At 41.8% G+C, this 23,107-nt stretch overlaps 1 protein-coding gene across 5 annotated transcripts in view; it reads left to right on the top strand.

Annotated features, from left to right (window-relative positions):
- The window catches only part of Ptpn14 (protein tyrosine phosphatase non-receptor type 14), a 161,610-nt gene that overhangs the window by 106,456 nt on the left and 32,047 nt on the right, over positions 1-23,107 (top strand). For all 5 annotated transcript variants that reach the window (XM_074048336.1, XM_020186006.2, XM_020186011.2 and 2 more), the window contains 6 exons: positions 8,524-8,594; positions 9,545-9,632; positions 13,723-13,811; positions 17,630-17,717; positions 18,477-18,559; positions 20,923-20,980. In XM_074048336.1, coding sequence (XP_073904437.1) covers positions 8,524-8,594; positions 9,545-9,632; positions 13,723-13,811; positions 17,630-17,717; positions 18,477-18,559; positions 20,923-20,980 — 477 coding nt within the window. The remainder of the gene's footprint in view (positions 1-8,523; positions 8,595-9,544; positions 9,633-13,722; positions 13,812-17,629; positions 17,718-18,476; positions 18,560-20,922; positions 20,981-23,107) is intronic.

The raw sequence follows: 23,107 nt of genomic DNA on the forward strand, positions 1-23,107 counted from the left end.
TTTTTTCCTAAGACTATCTCAGAGAATCTTACATGTTCTCTGGGGAGGAGAATCCACACGTTTATAAAAATAGAGCCAAGTTTTACAAAGTGTGCTGAGAGAGGAAAGATGCCTGTTCCTACCTGGACATGTTTCCTGATTTCTTTTTCACATAGATCCTGGCCAGCTTCTAGAAATGTCGCTGATAACCTTTAACTTAACTGAATTTGTTTATTAGATCTAACAGGCTTTTTTGGTGTGTTTTTTTTGGGGGGGGGTTTCATATATAAAACCAACCCAGGTGCTAGTGGTTCATGCCTCTTATCCTAGCTACTTTAGAGGCTGAGATTGGGCAGAATCACAGTTAGAGGCCAACCAGGGCAAAAAGTTAGCAAAACGACATCTCAACCAATAGCTGGATGCAGTGGTGTGTGCCTATCATCCCAAGCTACTCAGGAGGCTGAAATCCAAAGGATCACACTTCCAGACCAGCCCAGGCAAAAAAAATTGTGTGAAACCCCATCTCAATGGAAAAAAGCTGGGTGTGGTGGCACAGGCCTGTCATCCCAGTGACAGAAGGAAGCATAAAATAGGACAGTCATGGTCCAGGTGGGCCTGGGCAAAAAGTGAGACTCTATATCCAAAATAACCAGAGCAGAAGCATGCCTAGCAAGCATGAGCCCTGAGTTCAAACCCCAATGCTGCCTAAATAAATAAATCAAATCATGCAGTCAGCAAATAGAGGCAGTTTTATTTCTTCTTTTCAGATCATTTATCCTGATGCCTTTTGTTTCTTTTCTTGCCTAATTGTTCTGGCTAGGGCTGCTAGCACTGTTTTAAATACAAGTAGTGAGAGAGGGCTGGGGAGTGGTAGAGCACTTGATCTGGGTTCAATTCCCAGAAACACAAAAATACACACACATAAACATACACGTATACACAAAAGGAAAAAAGGAGGGAGGAAGAGAGGGAGGGAGTGAGGGAAAAGCAAGAGCGGGCAGAAACTGGTTACATTTATAATAGCATAAAAAACAAAATTTAGGCATACGTTTACTCAAGGAACTGAAATTGAAGATAATGCAGATATAAAGATATCCTGTGTTCATGGATTAGAAGAATGAATATTGTTAAAATGTCCATGTTAACCAAAGAAATTCACAGATTTAATGCAACCTCTGTCAAAATCTCACAAAAATAGAAAAAAGCAATCCTTACATGCACACGGAACCACAAAAGATCTCAAATAGCCAAAGCAATCATAAATACAAAGAGGAAAGATAGAGGCATCACACTACCTGACTTCAAAATATGTTACAGGGGAAGGGTAATTATAAAGCAGCCTGGTACTGATATAAAAACAGACATAGTGACCATTGGAAATGAATCCACATAGGCATCAGTTGCTTTTTCACAAAGGGGCCAAGAACACACAATGCAGCAGACAATATCTTCAATAAGTGGTGCTAGAAAAACTGACTATCCACATGAAAAAGCCTAAAATTGGGCCCTTATCTCACCCAGTATGCGTGAATCATATCAAAATGGATTAAAGACATAGGTGTATGACCTGAGACTTCAAAACTGCAGGCGGTAAACAGGGAGGGCTGTAAGACATTGGTGTTGACAATGGTTTATGACATTTGACCCTCAAAGCATAGCCAACGAAAGCAAAAACTAAACAAATGGAATTGCTCCAAACCACAAAGCTTCTGCATGACAGAAAAAATAATTAACAGAGTGAAGATATAGCCTACAGACTGGAGAAAATATTTGCAAATCATGTATCAGATAAGGACTCATATCCAAAATATATAAGGAACTCATACTGAGCAACAAGAAAACAAATAAGCCTATTTTTAAAAATGAGCAAAGCACCCGAACAAATATTTCTCAAAAGAAGACACAAAATTTCAGCAGATATGTGAAAAAGCAACCTGATTAATCATCAAGGAATGTGAGTTAAAACCACAATGAAATACCACCTCACTCCTATTGGACCAGTGACCATTATCAAAAAGAAGACAGATCTTAAGTGTGGGTGAGGGTATGGAGAAAAGGGGACCCTTGTACACAGTCATATGGAAAACAACGTGGAAGTTCCTCAAAACAAATGGGATTACCATGTGATCCAGCAATCCCACTTCTGAGTGTACACTCAAAAGAACTGAAATAAGTTTTCAGAGGGAGACTTGTATCCGTGTGTTCATTGCAGCCGTCTTCACAATAGCCAAGGTACAAACAAACTAAATTCCCTCCAACAAATGAGCAGATTAAAAAAATACTGTCTGGCTTTAAAAAAGCATGAAATCCTCACATTTGCAGCAAGTTGCATGAATCTAGAAGATGTTATGCTAGGCGAAACAAAGCAGGCAGGGAACGACAAATGCACGATTCAGTTACAGTAGAATCTAAAGTCAGATTCATAAAACTAGAGTAGTCATTGCCAGAGGATGGAAGCATAGGGAAAGGGAAAATGTAGGTGAAAAGGTGCGAAGTTCCCACCCAAAAGGAATAAGTTCTGGTGATCTGTTGCACAGAGTGGCGACTAACCTTAATAATTCCATAATTTCAAAATTGCTGAAAGAGTACATTTGAAATGTTCTCACCCTAAAGGTACGGTACGTATGGGGGTGATGGTTATGTGGCTTAGCTCCACATGCTTATCCCGACCATGTATAGGTGTACAAAATACCACATGGCAACTCAGAAATAGAGGTGATTATTATTTGTTAATAAAAATAAAAATCTTAAAAAGACACTTTTCTACTGAGCCCTCCAGGTTCGCTCATCACCCTGCAGCAAAGCCAAATCTCTTCCTTCCCGAATGTCCTCCATTTGGTCTCTGTGTGTGACCCAGACATTAACATCATTGAGGTCTTCATTCACATGTCACATCAAAGAGGTCTTCCTACCTCTTGCCCACCTACCTGTCTGCTATTCCTTAACCATCAAACCACCCCGACTCCTCTGCCCCGTTAAGTTTTGTGTGCACACACTTGTGCTGCAAAAGCTCCTTCAGTTTATGAAGTTGTTCGTTCTCATTATTTACAGCTGCGTGCATTTGTTTGCTTTTGTCAACTGAAATGTCAGCTCTACAGCCCCTAAGCAGGGACTTTTTTTTTTACTTTTTACTTTTTTTCTTTTTTTAGCAGTATGGGGTTTGAACTCAGAGCTTCATCTTTGCCAGGCAGGATCTATTGCTTGAGCCATGCTACCAGCCCTTTCTGCTCTGGTTATTTTGGAGATGGGGGTCTTGCTTTTTGCCCAGGCCAGTCCTGAATATGATCTTACTATTTTATGATTCCCTCTGTCACTGGGATAAGTGCACACCAGCGTGCCCAGGTTTTTCTCTTGAGGTGGCATCTCATGAATTTTTGTCCTGGCTGGCCTGGAACTTCGATCCTCCTGAGCTCAGCTTTCCAAGTAGCTAGGATTATATGTGTGAGCCACCAAATATCCAGTGTGTCTTATCTGCTGTTGTCTAACACATGAATGTTTGTGGAATGAATCCGTGAAGTAAACTGCCTGTTCCTGGACTGAATTAGGGGTGAGACTAGGTTTTAACACTGAAGGAATTTTTGTTTGTAGCTTAACTGGTAACTTCTGGTTAAATGAAAAGAGTTAGTGAGGAGGAATGGAAACATCTGAAAAGCTGTTTCAGGAAAGAGCTAGAACCCATCCAACGAGCTGGCTCTAGTTTAGAAGTCATGATCATTCACTTTTTTTTGTTTTGCCCAAAACACTGACCTGGGTAACTAATACCTGGGGGATGAGATTATACAAGAAATGGTGCCATGTCCTCAAGGAGACTACAATGTGGGTAGGTAAATAGGAAATTTGCAAAACCAAGTGTAATAAAGTGCAATCAGGATTCTCACTGAGGAGGGGCCATGAGTGCTGGGGGATTAGGGGAGGATTAAAGACTAATAGGGTGTGAGCTGTGTCTCAAAGGATGGCAGATTGTAAGAGGCAGAGAGGGAGGAAGGGAGGGAGAGAAGGAGGGAGGAATGATCCAGACACAGGAGAGAAGAGGGAGGGTGCCCTGGGTTTTTGGGAGGATCAACTGGCTGGTCTGACTGCAGCGTGGCGTGGCAGTGTTCGAGGGGAATTGTGATGGATGAGACTGAAAATTTCTCAGGAGTTAAGGTAGAATGCCTGGGCTCCTTCCAGGGTTGTGAAGACCCTACATTTTGAACACTGCTGGATTAAACAATGAGACCACTTTTGGGAAGAAGTTGACTGGAAATCTGTTGGGGTGGTCTGGGCAGGAGATAGACTTTAGGTGCCTGCAGTTAGATAGATCGAGAAAGCAAAGCAATAGCTATTTGGGAAGTAAAACAGATAAAACTTGGTGTCTTTTCATCAGTGGCATCTGAGAGAAAGCAGAGTGTCTAGTGACAAAAGTTTTTTTACTTTTTGGAAAGTGAGTTTATTTTTATACTTCCATAACTATTAGCTTAGCCATTACAACAACCAAGGAGCAACCCCAGTGGAATTTATCCAGTGGATGATCTGTGGGGTCCCAATAATTCTTTTCTTCATGAAGGTTTTCCTTCTTTTAATTTCATACTGGCTTTGGGTTGTGATTCTGTCCTTTTTCAATGACTATGGCTTTGACTTAAAACAAGATCCTCTCCAAGAAGCGACTTGCCAAGTAGCATAAAGTTGTTCACCCCAGCCAGTAGAGCCGTCTCTGACCATATCTTCTCTTCACACATAATGTCTAATTAATTTTCACTTAAAAGCAGGATTCCTGAGGCTGCCTTTTTTTGGCGGTTGACAAAGTGCATGTGACAAAGAGCCAGCTGTATTGATCCAGGACAATCACCTTTTCTATAACCTAAATGTGGTGGTCTGGTCTCCTCACCTGAGTTGGCCAGAAATTGTTCTGGTGAATTCTGGGGATGTCTCAGAAGGATGTCATTGTGAAGAACCACTTTGTAAACTGATCCTTTGAGAAGCTGACCAAAAGGAAGTCATTATCTGTCCCAAAAGTCTTAGGGTAGGCATGTGCACACCAAATCTCCAGACACCTGCAGGTGACCTTTAGTGCTGAGGCTGTTATCTTCCTGCAGTTGAAGCTAGAAGTGAAAGGATTTTAAGTTTTGAGAGAGTGGGATAAGTAAGGCTAGAGTTCTTATCTGTATTTGTATAGGATATTAATTTAATTGGTCCAAATCTTACTTTGTTCTCAGAGGTTAAGAAAATAATCTAAACCTCTAACTTTTCAAGAATAACTCTCTCCTGATTTTTCTTCCCTCAAGGAAACAGCAGGCTTATCTGCTGTGCCTGATGTTTTTATTGCCTTGTTAACTCTACCCAGTTCTATCAACCTTGATTCAAAAAGATTAACATCTTACTTAGTCTTTGTAGGACTTGGTGTCAATATGCTTGAATCACCATCTGTGACATTGCAGCAGCTCACCTCAGCAGTCAGGATGTTTGCCAGTGTGCTTAGTGTGAGCTCAGACCTTAGGATTTCAGAAGGTGCACACTTTTGTCAGATGGAGTGGCTGGTAATGGAGGGTAGATTGTTTATCACATTGTTTCCACCCTACTTTCATTAAAAGCCTTTATCACACTACCTATAGGAAGAGACCAGGATTGGATGCTATTGGACTTTTCAGAAGAGATGACCAGCATGATGAATGATGAGTTTGTAGCAGGTTAAAGTGCTGTGAGGCAGTCAAGGCGTTACTGTGGACCCTCTCTGGGCTCTAAGCAGATCAGCTCCTTACATAGTGTAGACTTTATATACTCTCACCATTGCATAGATAAATACTGAGATTGCTATTCTTAGATCTGAAGTTGCTCTCTTCTGGATGGTACTGAGTTGGAAAGCTCAGATGTGAACATTTCCATCACTCCACAAAGTCTTCTTGGAAAGCACTGATGATGATGTGGCAGGAGCTGGTTGTTATCCGTGTGTGTCCGAACTGGGGATATTCCCAGGCTTTGGCATACAGTCCTCTTCTTTCATCTCTGCTTGCATGCCCTGCCTGCCCTGCCATGTCGTGTTCTGGGTGTGCTGTGGTCTGTGGTCAGAAACATCACAGCGTAGCTGCTGAGCAGTGCCATGCCCACATTCTGGCTGTGCTTTATGGTGGTTATGTGACTTTGGGCAAGTGAGCACTTCTAAGCCTCTGTTTTCTCATCTAAAATGAGGATGACAAAGCTAATCCCATTGTGAGCGTTCAAGGGGAAATGTATGTGAGGTTCCTAACTTGGCACATGGTAAATTCTCAGTAGCTCTTCGGTTTTCTTCTTCTTTATTAGCATTAGTGTCATTATTCTGTCTAATGTGCTTTCCAGGTAACAGTGCTCTCTACATATTGAAATATAAGCAGACAGATGACAGACGGGAGGTACAAATGGTCATTAACCAGCTTTGCATAGTCAAAAACTCTTATTTGATAATATGAAACTTACATGCTGTGTAGTAAACTCAGCTCAGTAAAGCCTTATTGAGAGCTTACAAAGTGTTTTTGTGGAAAAGCCCTGTGATCGAAGCCCCTTATGTGATATGAAGGGAAATTTTGAAGAGAAATTACCTAAATTCTAATAGAGAAAGGAAACAAGGATAAAGAAGATGGGTTTACAAATAACTATGTAAGGGAGGCAGCAGGCAGAATGTACAGAGGGCTTTAAGAGGAACACTGGGGAAATAGAAAAGCCCTGTGGAGGGCAGTGAGAGCTGAGAGTGGGCCTCCAGAGTGTGATGGACATTTCATATGGTGTCCTTGGATGGATGGCTCTTCCAAGAAAGACGGGCCACATGCATGAATGGATATATAAAAGTAGTTTGTGTCAAGAACAGGAGTTTGCCTGAGGCGTTGAACCCTTGGGAGAGGAGGTCTAGAAAGGAAGTCTGGGTCACATTGAAGGATGGTCCAAATGGCAGGCGCAGGTGTTGACTTAATTGAGTAGGCAGTGGGGAGCCATGGAAAGTTGTAAGTATTCTGCTTGGTTCCACTGGAGCTTTTAAAAGGAAGAATGCATTCCTTTGGTGGGGGAGGGAAGATAGGATGAATGGCTGTGTTTGATCTTACCAAGTAACTGAATTTGTCAAATGGCATTTCTTCAGCAGAAAAAAGAACAAAGTTAAGTACACAGGGTGCTCCACAGGTGTGTGGCTGTGTACAGGCATGCACTCTGCCATTTTTCACTCACCCAGGGCCTTGCTTGCACGTCTTTCTGGTGGGGCACATACCACAGGGCCCCAGGCGCAGGTGGAAGCAGTTGAATTGAGTACAATAGCAAAGGGGCACCTTTGGGCTTTTTCTTTTAAAAGGAGGAAGTGAAGGTTTAATGGAACCCTTTTTGATCTTCACTTACACTTTAGTTTATTCTTTTTGCTACATGCCTTTCATTTGCTTTTCAAAATTAATACCAAATCAGTACTACTACTTGATAAAGAGGTATGCATACAGTTATGTTTCTAAGCCATGTGATGTCTTTGTGGTTTCAGCCCCAAGGCTGAAAATACTGAGCTTTTTATCCATGATGGAGTTGAGTTATCTTAGTGGAAGGCTGAATAGGAAACAGCAAATTAATCAATAAACATGTGAAAACTAAGAGCTCCCACAATTCCCTCCATCTTCACTCAGGAGCTATAGAATCAGAAAAACCTGCAGAGATACTGAATTTCCAGGATATAGTTATATATAAAACTATATCTATATATAATTATATATAGATACAACTATATATATATTTTTTTCCAGTTTTTTAAAGTATCAGTTTTCTTCATTGTAATGGTTTAGGATGGGATGTCCATTTTAGGAGGGACATAATAAATGATATTTTAGAAATGGGAAATGAGTACTTTGTATGATATCTGCCAGAATATCAGCAGGAGCCGTAGGGTGCTCTCATCAGGACATACATAGCTCAGAGTCCTTTCTGCCGTCCCCTCCAGCACTCAGAGAAAGAAGGTACACACTGTGATCTCTTGGTGCTTAGCAGTCATGTTTTCTAGTTGGGCAAGACACTAACTGGCCAGATACACAGCACCATCTTACAACTCTCCTTGTGGTACCTTAGCCATCATAACCTACTCACCGGCGTGGCCACCAAGTAACTTCTGAATAAGCCTGCTCTGCCTTCATGTGACTTGAATTGGTTTGCTAATACCAGAGGTAGGGATGGATAAACAGGCCTGGCACAGCACCTTCCTAGGCTCAAGTTTTGGAAGGACAATAGCCTAGAAGCTCATTGGCCCATACTTTGATCAGTAAAAACATATAACTACATACCAAGCCACTTTGTTAAAACTGCATTTGAGAAACAGGCAGATAGGGTAGATGGTACAGAATTTAGGCAGCAACCCGAAATATCCCTCAAAGAACCCAGGTTACAGTGTACAGCCATGTTGTACCAGTAGAAATCACAACTCAGTCCTAAGCATTGCAGCCCATAATTCTACAGGAGTGGAGACTGAGGGAGCAAGGCTCACCAGCAACATCAGAAGGGAGCCTTTAAAGTTTGCAAGCAAGATCACAAATGCTCTTCATACCCTGACCTAAGTGCTTTCTGTTCATCCAGGATTTGGCCCTTGAAGAGGCTGTTCTGGAGGAGCTGACCCAGAAGGTGGCCCAAGAACATAAAGCCCATAGGTAAGGCAGGTAGAAGGCAAGGGGCTGCCTGGCCAGATGTCCTCTGCTTATGGGGCAGGAGGACTTTGTTTTCCCAGTCCCACTTCTGGCCTGGGTCAACACGGTTTTCTTTCTTCGACCATGTGACTCAGCTCCAAATTTCTGCTATGAGAAAGGAGCATGTGGACCTGAAAACTATCTTCTCTTTCCTCCTTCCCTTTCTTCTTCTGTCTCCCTCCCTCCTATTCCCCTCCCTCCCTCCCATTTTTTCCTTCCTCCCTCCCTTTTTCCTTTTCTTCATTTCTTTCCATTTCTTCTTTGCCCCCTTCCTCTCTTTTTCCCCTTCCTCCCCTTCCTTCCTCTTCTGCCTTGCCTCCTTCCCTTCCTTTCTCCTCTTCTTCTTGCTCCTCCTCACCAGAAAGCCCACCCAGATGTGGAGCTGTTGTTAGGTGAATTCTTCTGTGAACTGGTTAAAAATCAACGTTGTTGCCATATCTACTGTCTGTGTTGACTGCCCTGCTGGGTGGCAAGGTGAAGAATGAGAGGCGAGGGGATGATGACATGAAGACATAATTATTGAAGAATAAGCTTTTTTCTTTTTCAAATTGTTTCCTTTTTTTTAAATAGTAGACATTTTTGCCCATTTGGGAAAAAATAATTTCTTTTTTAAGCAGAGAGCATTATTCACAGTGATGTGTGGAATAATTATTTATTTGCTGTTTTTAGGACTGTGACTCTTCATTAAATATTTGTACCTTCCTCTTATTATTCCCTGTTGAGTAAAAGGCTACTGGGGAATGTGTTAATGAATTACTTAGTTATGTGCTGTGCCCTCCCAGTTGGGTAATGATTGCTTTTCCCAGAAGCTAGAGCTAAACCACAGCTCTGGAATTTGCCATCAAGAAGGTAGGATCTTCCACTGACTTTCTTGCCCTTAACCACTTCCTCCTTTGATGCTATTTTGATTGCAGTGGAATCCCGCCAGCAGAAGCTGAACTAATGTACATCAATGAAGTGGAACGTTTGGATGGATTCGGACAGGAAATCTTCCCTGTGAAGGTAACACACTGTACCCTATGCTACATCAGCCTTCTCAGAAAGACACAGGAATTTGGAAAACCAGCCTTGACTGCAGTGGGCCAGGGTGACTTGGCCTTCTTACTGCCACATGGCAGCATTCAGCAAGCCTAGTTTAGGTAAAACAAACACCTTTTCTTAACTCAGAGATTTTGAGATTTGTCATGGTCTCCAGCAGAATACTGAGGAATACCTCATTTAGAAGACAACCATCTAAGTGATCACCACAGACCAGCTTATCCCGCACTTCAGAGGGATCACGGCTAGGCCTAGTTTTCCAACAGGACACAGCTAGTGTCATGTGTGTGTTGACAGAGACTCTAGTGAGTAATTTTATTCCCTGTGCTTTTTCTCTTTTGTCTTCTTTGAATGGGTACAGAGATCATTGTTGATGGGGTAGAATGAGACATTTGCCATATGCAATTGTGGTGTATTTCTCCAGTTCTGCCTTGCATGTTTGTAGCCCCTTAGGTGTTCCATGGAAGTTATGCCTAGGAAACTGTTCAAGCACATCATGTCCATTGCAACACCCCTCCCTCCTGAAGTAGGTGTAGTTGGGGTCATGGTGCATGGTCATTTATAGAGCTGAGCCCATAATCCAAACTCATTTTCCTTTCTCTGTGGACTAACTTTTCAAAAAAAATGGAGTTCTATCAGAAACCTAAAGCAACCAGCACATTCCAGCAATTTGGGAGACGCCTGCAATTTCAGTACAAACATTTCTCTCCAGACTGACTCCACTGGCTGGTTTATAAGTGCTCTGTTCCCCTTCCATTGCACATTTGCAATTTGCCTTAATGAGAACTGCCCATGTGTATCAAGTAGAATCGAGCAGGGTGGCCACAGCTTGCAAAAAGGGCTAAATGGCTCTTTTTTAGATTTGTTTAATTTTCTTTTGCTTCTCTAATGACTGCCCTTCATAGGGTTGTAATCCATTTTCCTTGCAATAATGCCTTATGAAGCCATCTGCATTGCACTTACATTTCAGCAGCCCATATATAGTCATGATATTTTGGGTCACTGAAAAATTAGTAAACTTGTCTCCACTTCTAGAAAACTGACTTCTCAGTGCCTGGAAGTTGTTGATATTATTTGCTTGTTTTTAGCAATTCTGAACTGTGGGAAAGAGGGACAGTTGAGGTAGGGTTGAAATCCACTGTACAGGGTCCTGATGCCCTTTCTAGTAGCTTCTTTAGTGGGACCAAAGGGGATATTCTGCCTTCCTCTGAGTGGGAAGACGAGCAATGCTGACTCATTGTCAGTTGGGTGTAGCACAGTTGCACATATCTGTCCATGTCTGAGGTGACACACATCATGCCTGGTGCCCCAAGGATGGTAGATGGGAGCAAGGCAGTGGGGGTGGACAGTGATGTGGCCAGCCCTGAAATAAGTTTGGAAAATAAGACAGCAAAGGTTGCAGGCCCTTTGGCTTTGTGCAGGTCCTTCAGATCTAATTAAGTAAAAAGTATAGCACGCTGAATCCTAGGGAAGAACACTTCCATTTAGTATGGGTTTTTCCATGAATGCTTCCTCCAAATGGTCCTAGTCACTTCCCAACAGGACTGCCCATCCTTCTCCTTCTTCTCTATAAACACTGGTGTAACTGCTGCCCAAGTCCGTCCCATAATGTCAGAGGACATGGACAGAGTGGGGGTAATTCTGGGGTGACTGAGGCCGAGTCTGCAGCTTCCATGTTTTGCTCAGTTGGAGTCAAAGCTTTGTCTAATGCAGTGCCCCAGCATCATGGGGACATGGCTACCTTGGGCATTTTTTTTCCATGTTTTCCCATTGTCATACCTTGGGAACTGCTTCCCAAATCCCCATCACCACCTGACCCAGATATGGACCTACTGGCAAAACGCCAGGGAAGTCTTTCTGCAGAATTTTTCCTTCTGTCTCCACTCCTCCCATCTTCTTTTCCCACATGTATTCTTCTGTAGTGAAACTTACCTTTTCAACCTCTCAATATCCCTAAGACTGTTTTCTTTCTTCTTCCCAGTTCTTTCCATCTTAGCACTCTTTCTGTTTTGGCCATCAGCAGTTGTCTACCCTCTTCCCCTGTTCTCTAATGCTGCTGGAAGAAACCTGTTCTAGCATCAGCTTTGGTGGGTTGAGAAGACACTACTGAGAAGGGACCACATTTCTGGACTTTAATGCTATCAAGTATCTGGGGGAAGGCAGAGGTTCTTCCCTTCCTCTTTGGTCTTGTTGCACATGACTACACTCTTGCTCTAGAAAGGGAACCTCCTTTCAGTGAAAGCAGGGGACTGAGGGATATTGTGTCTACTCAGTGTTGAGCCTATTCTCACACTGCTGTCAGAACCCTGGTAGCCAGGTTACAGCCTTCCAGGCAACAGGTTGGAAACATCTGACTGGACGGAAAGACTGTGGGGTTCCTCATTGCAGGACCCAGCACATCACCCCACAGTGAAGCCCACAAACCCCTCCTGTGTTATCAGTCGCCCAACTAACATTGGGCCCCCATTCCCTGTGTGAATAAGTGGCCAGTGTCACCCTGCAATATGCTGTGATAGAACCATGGAGGCTGACACAAGAATGAAGCAGCCACTCTGCAGAAAGAAGAGCCCCTTGTTCAAAAAAGTATATCCCAAACCTTCAGAATGAAAAAGCAAAACAAAACAAAATGCCTCTTTGAAGGAATAGGGTGCTTGTAAAGAAAGAATGTATAGAAAATAATAACTCTCAGAAATAAAAAAAATATATAATATCAGGAGTGGAAGACTTAATAGACAGGTTAGAAGGTGAAATTGAAAAAAAAGCTTATCAAAAAATAGAAAAACAATAAAAGCTCAAAGTAATGGAAAGTGGGGGGAGGAGATAAAAATTTAGAGGACCATCCAGGATGTCCAATGTCTGACTAATGTGAGTTCAAAGAAAAGTGAGCAGAGGAAACAGAGGGAGTGCTTTGGAAAAAAATCACCCTGTAGTGGGGTTCTCCTGGAAAGGGCCAAGCACTGTGACTGCAGAGACACACAGCGGGGCTGTAAGAGGTGGAGATTGTGTATCTGGGGCAAGGAAATGGGAGCTGGGACTGATTCCTCTTTTAAACAAGCCCTGAGGAATATTTAACTCTTCAAAGTGTGTGTATGGATAACTGTGATTTAAAAGACAAGACCTAAGTTTAAAAAAATTAATAGATGTTCATAAAACCCAAAAGGTCAAAAAATTTGAGAAAATTCTAAAATTCTCTCTTCAACTAGAAATGTACTGTGACAAATTGAGAGAAAAGGAAAACCATATATAGTCCACCAAGATGTTCAGGGGAGTAAATTCCTCTAGGACCTGATTCTCCTAACCCTAACCCTGTGCCCATGGGTGTGGTACCCAGGGGTGGGCTGCAGCCAAATGCTGGAAGACACTGGTGATCTCTGTGCATTACAAGTTTTTTAAAAAATTCTAATTGACAAATAAAAATTATGTATTGTTAATACCTACCACATGTTTTGAAATGTGTGTATGTGTGCAATGACTAAATCAAGCAAACTAACATACAATATCTCATAGACTTAGCATTTCTTGTAGTGAAAACCCTTTAAATCTACTCTTAGTGGATTTTCAAGAATACAGTACAATGTTAATAACCATGACAGCATGAGATAAATCTCTTTAATTTGTCCCTTAGACCTAACTGAAATTTTGTATCCTTTGATCAACATCTCCTCATACTTGTTGTTCCCTAGTCCCTATAACCACCATTCTATTCTACTTCAATTAGCTCAACTTATTTTAGGATCTATGTCTGAGGGAGGTAGACCCTATCTTTTTGTGCCTGACTTATTTTGCTTAATATAAGGTCATCCAGGTTTATCCGTGTTGTTTCAAAGGACAGGATGCCTGTCTGTTGTTAAGGCTACATAGTTTCCCAGCATGTATATATACATATATGTATATGTATGTATGTATGTATATATACATGATGTATGTGTATATATATATATATGTACCACATTTTCTTTGTCCATTCATCCATTGATGAACACATAGGCCAATTCTATATCTTAACTACTATGAATCTGAAGAATTGAACAAGTGTCTTGTTGATCTTTTGCAGGACAATCATGGAAACTGTATGCACCTTGGCATTTTCTTTATGGGGATTTTTGCAAGAAACAGAATTGGAAGACAAGCAGTAATATACAGGTAATCTTGTCCTTTCTTCCTTTGAGACATTCTAGACAACTTCATTGAGTATTAAAAGTTATCAAATTAGTGAGTTAGACTATGGATCAGAATTGAACCTTTCTCAGCCCAGATATGATTAGCCCTCTGTGGGGTTAAGGCAGTTAGGGAGAAATTCACCTCACTTTTCCTGGAGATCTGACTGGGAAAGAAGAGCCCCTTCTTCCTAACAGACTCCAGGAAATACATTTGAATCCCATTCAAGTCAGAAGAGTGGAGTTGGCCTGTAAGTGTAGTTGGAGCTGGTTCTCCAGCCTCCTTCTGGTTACTTTTTTGGGATCTTCCATGCCAGTCCTTAGATCCACGCTGCTTCTTCCGCTTGTCCTGCAGCCTCTGCCCAACCACACATGGTAGCAGAGAGAAACTGATTCTTACTTATTTATTTTCATGATGATGATGGTGATGGTTTTCGTGTTGTTTCGCAGTACTGTAGTTGGAACTCAGGACCTCATGCTTGCTTGGCAGGTGCACTACCACTTGAGTCATGGCCCCCAGCCCATTTTGCTTTAATTTTTTGGATAGGGTCTTATGTTTTTGCCCAGGGCTGCCTTGAATTGCAATCCATCTTCTTAAGCCTCCCATGTAGCTGGAATCACAGGTACACACAACTACTAAGCTTATCGGTTGAGATGACATCTCACTAATTTTTTTTCTTTTTTTGTGCTAGTACTAGAGTTTAAACTCAGGGCTTTGCACTTGCTAGCCCTTCTTGGTCAAAAGCACTTTACAGCTCGAGCCTCATCTCCAGCCTCACTTTTTGCTGGACTGGCCTCGAACCACAGTCCTTCCAGTCTCTGCCTTGGAGGTGTCTGCTTGGATTAAAGACCTATATCACTGCATCTTGATGCAAACTAATTTTTATATGAAATTCATTTTATTAAAATGTTATTTTTTATTTTTATTTTACTGTTATTTTATTTTTAAATTTCATTAAACTAATTTTTTATATTTTATATTAATTATTAGAGAAAAGCATCTTAAAAAGCAATAAACATATTATGAAAAACTTAAAGGACTTGAGTACGTTTTTGTTCATTGTTTGGACACTTTAGCCCTCTTTCCCACTTAACGCAAGTATTCTGTGCAGGGATGCAGCCTTTCCCCTATCCATGGCGTGCCCATGAGCTTGCTCTTTGTATTGGTGCACATGGACTCCATGGTAACGTCCGTGTGCTTCTTGCCTGCCATTTGCACGGACAGCATGGCCTGTTATTTCCTACGTGTGCATCTGGTAGACAGAGCTGTGCATCTCGGGTGGTGACTGAAGACTATTCGCAGAGGCAAAGCACAGGCCACCTTCTGGAAGTGAGTCTCGGCTAGCTGCATGCTCTCTAGAACAGCAGTTACTTTTGGTCATTTTGAGTCAATGTTCCAACCAAAAGCTGCCTGACTGGCTTTTCTTTCCCTAGGTCGCCACCTTGCCATCATTTTTATATATTTTTTTCTCATTGAATAAAGATATTATTGAAACTGGAATGAGACCAGAGATTTTCAGAGCTTTGAATAAACTTTCTGACTTATGGACATATTCAAAGTCAACTCCCTAAACCTGTAACAAAGTATAAATTAAGTATGTAACCATGTGCAGAGTTGCCCTCATAAATTATGCTCATCCAAAACTAGCCAGGCATTTTGTCTCGCCAGTTCTCCAAAGCTAAGTCCACGCTGCAGTTTCTCCCTGAGCCTGCAAAAGAGAAGTGGACAAGTCTTGCACAAGAGCTACTGAGGCAAAGTAGAGAAAGAAAGTAGATTGGCAAGTGTGTGAGCAGAAGCCATTCACAGGTTGTGCTCAGCTCTTTTAGAACTACTTCCAGGCTTCACTTATATTGAAACCCCTGCAAGAAGGGAATTGACTTCTACCACAATGTCACGTTCATTGTGCCTCTAGGTGAGGTCATGTGGTAGGACAAGGAGTGTCCCCAGAGTTTTGGTAGCTGATTTGAAGGAACAGAGCTGGAGGAACCAAATCCCTCTTACCTCTCCAGGCCCTCACTGAAGAGCAGGTAGCCTTGAGTCCAAGTAGCTATAGTCTGATGAAAGTACAGTCAGGCAGAGAGCTGGGCTGAGCACATGCAGAGTATTGCACCAGCATGTGCCCTAGACACAGGGGGTACTGGCATCATGTACAGACTACTGGAGGAAACCTGTACACCCAGGCAGGGAACTCATCCATCCCTGACCAAAAGAACAAATGTGACTGAGTCAGACTCTCGCTTGTGTCCACATTGCCGCTGCTCCAAAGTAGGAACAAAAATAGCTACCTGTCTACCTTAAGGTACATTAAAGGATCATACTCTGTGCAGGCAATGGCAATATTACTACTTTTCACTCTCTTGTTTTTTTGTTTTCTGTAGTGCTGAGGATCAAGCCTAGGCCTTGGGTGTGCTAGGCAGGCACTTTACCACTGAGCCCCAGCCCCAGCCCTAGCCCTGTTTCTCATTTTTTTCAGCAAACATTTACTGAGCGTTCTGTGTGAAGCCCGTGGCTCAGTGCTTGGGGTTCAGATATGGTAAAGCAGAATCCCTCCATTGGGTATGTGGTCTAGTAGGTCGGAGTCACACAAGTAAAAACTTGTACCACAGTGTGGTGGTTGGTAGAGAGCTCCTGCAAGTTCTTCTCCTCCAGGTAGTGGTGGGGAATGAGAAGAGCTTCCTAGAGGGAGGGAATTTAGGGTCGAGGGTTAGCAGGGGATGGTGAAAGTGTAGTGAGCAGAAAGCCAGGTGCTGGAGTGCAGAAGCAGTGGGTCAGGAGTTACAGGTTGGGGCTCTGAGTGAAGCATAGGCAGGAAGGATGGCTAAGAGCTGGCTTCAAGTAGGATGAGACAGTGGTTTCTCACCCCTTGTTTGGTATTTACTTCACTGTGTCTTATGTTAGACAAGGTCTCCAGTAGGACAGGGAAGGAAATTGTGTGTGTCTGTGTGTTCAAATCTTATTAATCATCCTCTAAGTACTTTTTTCTAGGTGGCATAGTCAATCTGTAGTGTATACTGAAGCACAGACTCTGTGGATTCTTCAGTCTAGCTTCTTGGAAATCCATGACTTTTTTTTTTTTTGTGGTACTGGGGCTTGAACTCAGGACCTTCACCTTGAGCCACTCCACCAGCCCTTTTTTTGTGATGGGTATTTTTGAGGTAGTGTCTTGCAAACTTTTTGCCCAGGCTGGCTTTGAACCGAAATCCTCCTGATCTCTGCCTCCTGAGTAGTTAGGCTTACAGGCGTGAGCCACTGGTGCCCAGCTCACATGACTTTTTATGTTAAGTGGGCATAATGATCCTGTGGTGGAGGTAGGAGGTTCGTGGTCATGCCAGCCCTGACAAAAGGCCAGGGAGATCCTAACTTAAAAAAGAAGCCAGGCAAGGTGGTTCATGTCTGTTATCCCATTGATTCATGAGGTAGAGGTGGGAGGTGCACAGTCCAAGGCTGGCCTGGACAAAAAGCATAAAACCCAAGTAGGTCATGGCAAATGCTGTGTCAGTTTGGAAATGGGGAAGGGAGGAAGGCAACAAAATGCCTTTGCAAATTTTCCTCATAGCTAGGCCTAAAGAAAACTATATTTTATGAGTATCGGTGCCTAGGTTTATTTTGCATAGAATGTTACCTATGTAAACAGATACATGTTGATTTCCTTTGGTTTTCTTCTTGGAGAGAAGGAACGTTTAGCATTTTTTAAAAAACAGTGAAATACTAATTTGTAAAATGAAACTGATGATACCCTGTTGCCGGATGGTAAATTCTTGGAGCGTCTGAGGGCAAACCCAGTTACATTTCTTTCGGTCCAGGTGGAATGAGATCGGGAACATCACTCACAACAAGGCGGCCATTCTGGTTGAGCTCACTGACAAGGAGGAGACAGTGCTCTTCCACACGGTGAGCAAAGGGGACCGAAAAGGCTGGCTCCAGCGAGCACCTGCTGTTTGATTTTCACCTCCTTCCTTGTCTTGTTCTGTGTATCTTCAGAGAATCAGTATTTTATTGGAGAGATAATGTCTAGTTCTTGCCCAGCACCACAATTATTCGTTTTCAAGGTATTGGTGATGAAATGCCATGTGTCCACACTGTCTCGAGGCTCGAGGATTTGGGCTTCCCTAGCTGCTTGATTTGTGACAGATCTCCTTATCTGGCATGCATTCCTTGGCACTGTTGTCATGGCCCTAATCAGGGAACTCCTGATTATTTGCATTGCATTTTCTTTTGCTGGCTGACCTGGATTCTTGGTCCCATCATAAACCAGGCTCACTCTGGAGTCAGCTGAGTGATTGACCTTCCATTGAGTATCTCTTCTAGAGTCAAGGTACCTCACTGCCTCCAACTTAATGATGTCCCATGTTTGCTCTGTTCTCTGCCTTGTCTCTGTTATTTGTTTTAAAAACACTTGCTTCAGAATTAGGTCACTGTCAGCCCCAGCATCTTGGTCACAAATAGCTCTTTAGGAGACAGCATTTTCTGCCATTCTTTGGTGGACTTTGTAGGCAGGCATAACTCCTACTGAAATCCAGCAAGTTGATTCCTTCCTGGCCCAGCGTGTTACTTTGTAAATGAAGGGAGGGCTGTGTCTCTGCATAGAGCAATCCTTGTGAAATGCATGCCTAATCAAACAAATGCTTGTTTTTTTCCTTCTTTTCCAAGGATGATATTGAAAATGCCAAGTATATTTCTCGGTTATTTACAACACGGCACAAGTTTTACAAACAAAACAAAATCTGCACGGAGTAAGTAAATATTTAGTGCATGCTCTCGCTATGGCTTTGTGGGATTAACTTGTGCTTTCTGAAGGTTGTAGATCACTTTTTCTCTTTGCCTTTTTCCCTTGATCCTTGTAGAAGCCAAAGAAGTAGGCTAAAGCAGGCAGGAGTGAAAGAACTTTAATGATGAAGACTGGGTAGTATAGTCCATAGGCCTAGAGAGCAAATAATTCTCAAATTGACTGTGAATTCTTAACTGCCTGGTTAGGAGAGCCACATTAGTGCCTTTCAGACCCTCGGCTCTGAGTTCGGAAGAACCGAGCAGTTCCCAATTTGCCGGGGTGCCCCTCCGTGTCAGACGTGGCGTATGCTCAGAAGTGATGAGCCAACTTGAAAGGGAAGACGCTGCTGTCATCCTCAGCCCTGGTTTCGCTCACACAGTTGGCGAACCCTGCGTGTGCTCCTGGGTCATGTCATCTGACTGCAACTGAGAGGCCAGGGTAATTAGAGGAAGATTTGGAAGGCACTCAGAGATGTCACAAATCTGTGTGTCTTTTTAATTTAGTTTGGAAATAAAGATGATAAAGAGGAGTCTGATGAGGGCACTTCCATGCGGCCTGACCTCGGAGATGGCGTGCTGGGGCTCAGTCGGTCGTTGTCTTTACCTTGGTTGCCTTCAAAAAAACGTTCCTCAGCAGAGTACTTTCACCATTTGGGTACCAATGTGTTTAATTTTGGTTCAAAGGGCTTCAGGGATGTAAATGTGAGAGACGGCTGCTTTTCCAGTCCCACAGTGGACACATCCAAGAGTGGCAGAGTATTTCGCTATAGCAAGCAGTCACTGCTAGAGAATGCAGCTGCTTTAGAACTGGATCCCCAGGTCGAGGCAGACTTTTTTCTACATGTGATGGAGGTCCTTTCCTACCAGGCACTGCAATTGGTCACTGCTGGGCTCTAAAAATATGTCTGATAGGCTTAGGCCTACCAAAGGTACATCAGAAGGGACAATAGGGGTTGTGCAAATTAAGCAGCTCTATCTTCTTACATGCACATTCTCACATGTACCACACACACCCACCATTCTTTTGGGCAGATTCCCTTCTGTGGTTCTACCCTGCTTTTGCCTTTGACCTTGGGTGGTGGCTTTGACCTTAACAGGAATTCTATTGTTGATTTCTATAGGATTTAAAAAAAAAAAAGCATCCTGAGATCCTGAGAAGTGGAGTTACTGCAGTCTTCTGCTTACACATTTTTCAGCAAGTAGCTGGTTTGAGAAACTAGCATCAACTCAACAGCCTCCTTCTCCTCATAGGAGTCCTTTGTGGGGCACTACACTCTCTCACCTCAGAAGGCAGCCATTAGTTTTCCTGTTCCTGTGGAACTACAGTTTGCCACTTGCAAGCATAGCTCAGGGGAAGAGGGGAATATACCTCTGACCTGGGAAAAGGAATGGGGGAATGTGTTTACCATAGGCCTGATAATATTGTAGTTGGACAGTCATTAAAAAAAAAAAGAAATCCAACATTATCACATTGTCTTCATCCTTTCATAGGACACAAACTATTCTATTACCAAAAAGGTACAAAGGGTGAAGCCTCATTAAGGAGAGCCCTTTAAATGGAAGAGCTACATCTTGACTTTTTAAATTTTTTTGTTTTTTAAGTGGTAATACCATGGACTAAGGAAAACACTGTACAGCATTTATACCCATTGCTCAAAAGCACTTTTGATTTCAGCTCTCAAGAATTTGATAATATTCCTAGTTCCCACTCAGCTATATCTCTGGAATTGTTTATTGTTTTTTTTAAACCTATTTTGGTTCTCAGTTTGTAAAGGATCTGATTGGGGGATGTAGCTCAGTGTACAGTGATTGCCTAGCATTCACAAGGCCCTGAGTTTGATTATCGGCACTGAAAAATAAAGGTTCTGGTTAGATAAATATTTATAATATGTATTATCTTTATATGCTCATGCTAAAAAATATTTTATCTACTTTGGAATTTCATTTGACTGGAAGCATTTAAAAATATTTTTCTTTTTGCCTCTCATAATTTTTATTACAAACTATTTTGTACGCAAGGCACAAAGAACACAGTTTTAAAAATTCATGTAATGGTAATGTTTTTCAGTGTTTATTTCTTTCATAATATTTCTTTAAAAGTAAGCCTGGCCTCATTCTTTTAGTATTTTACAAAAATATATGTTCCAAACATTTTGAGAATAAAGGAAAGACTACAAATGGAGGTCAAAATTGTTCTAACATCCAGAAATGAACAATGTTTATGTTTTGATATAATTCTCACAGATCTTGTGCATTTTCTCGTTCTGTTTGTCCCTTGTCTTTATGATCTTTTTATATCTGATAAATAATAATCCAACTTTTCATATAGACAATCAAATTCTCCACCTCCCATCAGACGCCAGCCCACCTGGAGCCGGTCCTCCCTGGTATGTATGTAGCCTCAGTAGCATAGCAGCCTGACAGTGGGGATAGGGGGTTGTGTTATTGATTTGAGGGCATCATGGTTAGGGGAGATCTTGTGGGAATACAAAAGAGTGTTATCCTGCTGGGGGGGGCAGTGAATATCCACTGTGTCCCCTCCCTGCCAGGTCTGCAGTGCCCACCCTTGCTCATCACCTCTTTAAGTGTGGCTCAAGGTACACACTGTGAGTCTTAGACCAGGCCAATGGAACTGTGTACCTTCAGCCCGCCACCAGCCTACTGTGCGTTTTTTCCACTTGCTCATCTGTGCTGCTCATTGCAAGGAGATGTCTTCAGTTGTAAATTCACTTCTGTAGGTGGAACTCAACAGACTAGTCAGAAAATGTTTTTTAAATGAGCAAAAATTGAATGAGACTAGCTCATTATCTTGGAGTATTTGATAGAGAAGATTGATTGCTCATTTCCCAATTTTAAAGATTTGACAACAAAATTTGAATTAATCCACGTTTTTCTCTAAGCTTTACCTTCTCTCTTACTTTTTTATTTTACTGTTCCCTTCATTATGTGAATAAGGAAACAACTTTATTTTCAGTGCATGTGCTCTACGTTAGGCTGTGTTACATTTTGAGAGTTACTCAAGGATAATGTAATAGATGTGAAGACTTGGTTTCCATTAAAGTTTTCTGCCTGTTTTGTCACAATTCTTAAATTTTAGGTTATGACTACTCCAAAAAAGTAGTCTTTTTACTTTTCTAGATGAATACTTCCTTTGAGTTGATAAACAGGAGCATCTGATAGAATTTTATTTTATATACTATATTTACTTCTAGCATGTTGTTAACTTGGTTTTTTTTCTTAAAAAGTTTTAAGGATAATTTTTTCTGGAAAAATGTATGGACACTGACTTAGAATTCTGGAATTGAGTCATTACTGTTATTAATTTCAGTATTATGTACCTTATCTCCCCTGTGGCTTTTGGCCCTGGAAGATTTAGAAGGATCCCTTGGGCTTTCCCCTGGGGCACAGTAGATGTTTTCATGGTTTTTGTTTTTTATTCTTTTCTTCCTTAATGTTATTGTCCTTTTCTTTATAGTCTAAATATTTTAATTAGTGAAATCATTTTTCAGTTATGTCCATGACATACCATGAGAGGCATAGTGTTTTAAGGCTATCTTGTGATCCAATCTCATCCTAATTATCCAGAGAAGATACTGAGGGAAGCTTACCTTTGTTTCTTTCATGAAGACCTTATCTAGGACTGGGAATTCAGAGCTTCAGACTAGGGATTCAGAGCATCACTCTTTCCCCCAACTTTTAGGTTTCAACACTAAGGGTTCTTTACAATGAGTGAAAGTAAAACCAGACTGTATTGTCTCTTGGCTTCCTTGCTGATAAGAAGGTCCTCCCATTGCTGTTTTTCTTTTCCCCTTCTGCTTCCTGTTACAGCACTTTGTTTATTTCTGTGTTAGTTGGTATAGAAAGAAATGGAATAATGTATTGGAATAGAGAAAGAAATGAAACAAGGGCTGGGGATGTAGCTCAGCAATAGAGTGCTTGCCTGGCATGTGAGAGGCCTTAGGTTCCATCTCTAAGACTTTTGGGGAGGTGAAGGGGAGGAAGAAGCAGGAAGAATGGAAATAAATAACCCTAAAATAATGTTTGAAGGTTTAGCTGGTGTCCTTTGCCTGTATACTTAGGCCAGTTCATACACACTTACTTAATTTCTAGAATTTTTTAAAAATAAGAGCAGGAAAAGGCAGTGCCATCTATTTCTATTCCCTTGCATAAATTTCTCCTTGCTTTTTTTTTTTTTTTAAAGATATAAAGCCAACAGTCCTACTATGGGAAATCTTAGTTGAATTATGTATTTCCAACAAAAGGAAAAATACTTTTAAATTGTAACTTAAAAATCAACTACCATGACACTAGGAAATGTTTTGGAGAAGTGATACAGCACTTTTTCTTCGGTACCAGGAACCACTGTCTTAGGTTAATTTAACTTCAGCTCTTTACTGTTGTCTTAATTTCTTTGAATTTTTGTCTCCAGTACCTTCTTTATTTGTCCGTTTGATGCCTAAGCATTATTTGTAGCAGGGAAAAGGATAGGTGAGCTATTTCCTAGTTTCTGACTC

Source organism: Castor canadensis, chromosome 11 (genome assembly GCF_047511655.1).
Source record: "Castor canadensis chromosome 11, mCasCan1.hap1v2, whole genome shotgun sequence".
Lineage (NCBI taxonomy): Eukaryota > Metazoa > Chordata > Mammalia > Rodentia > Castoridae > Castor > Castor canadensis.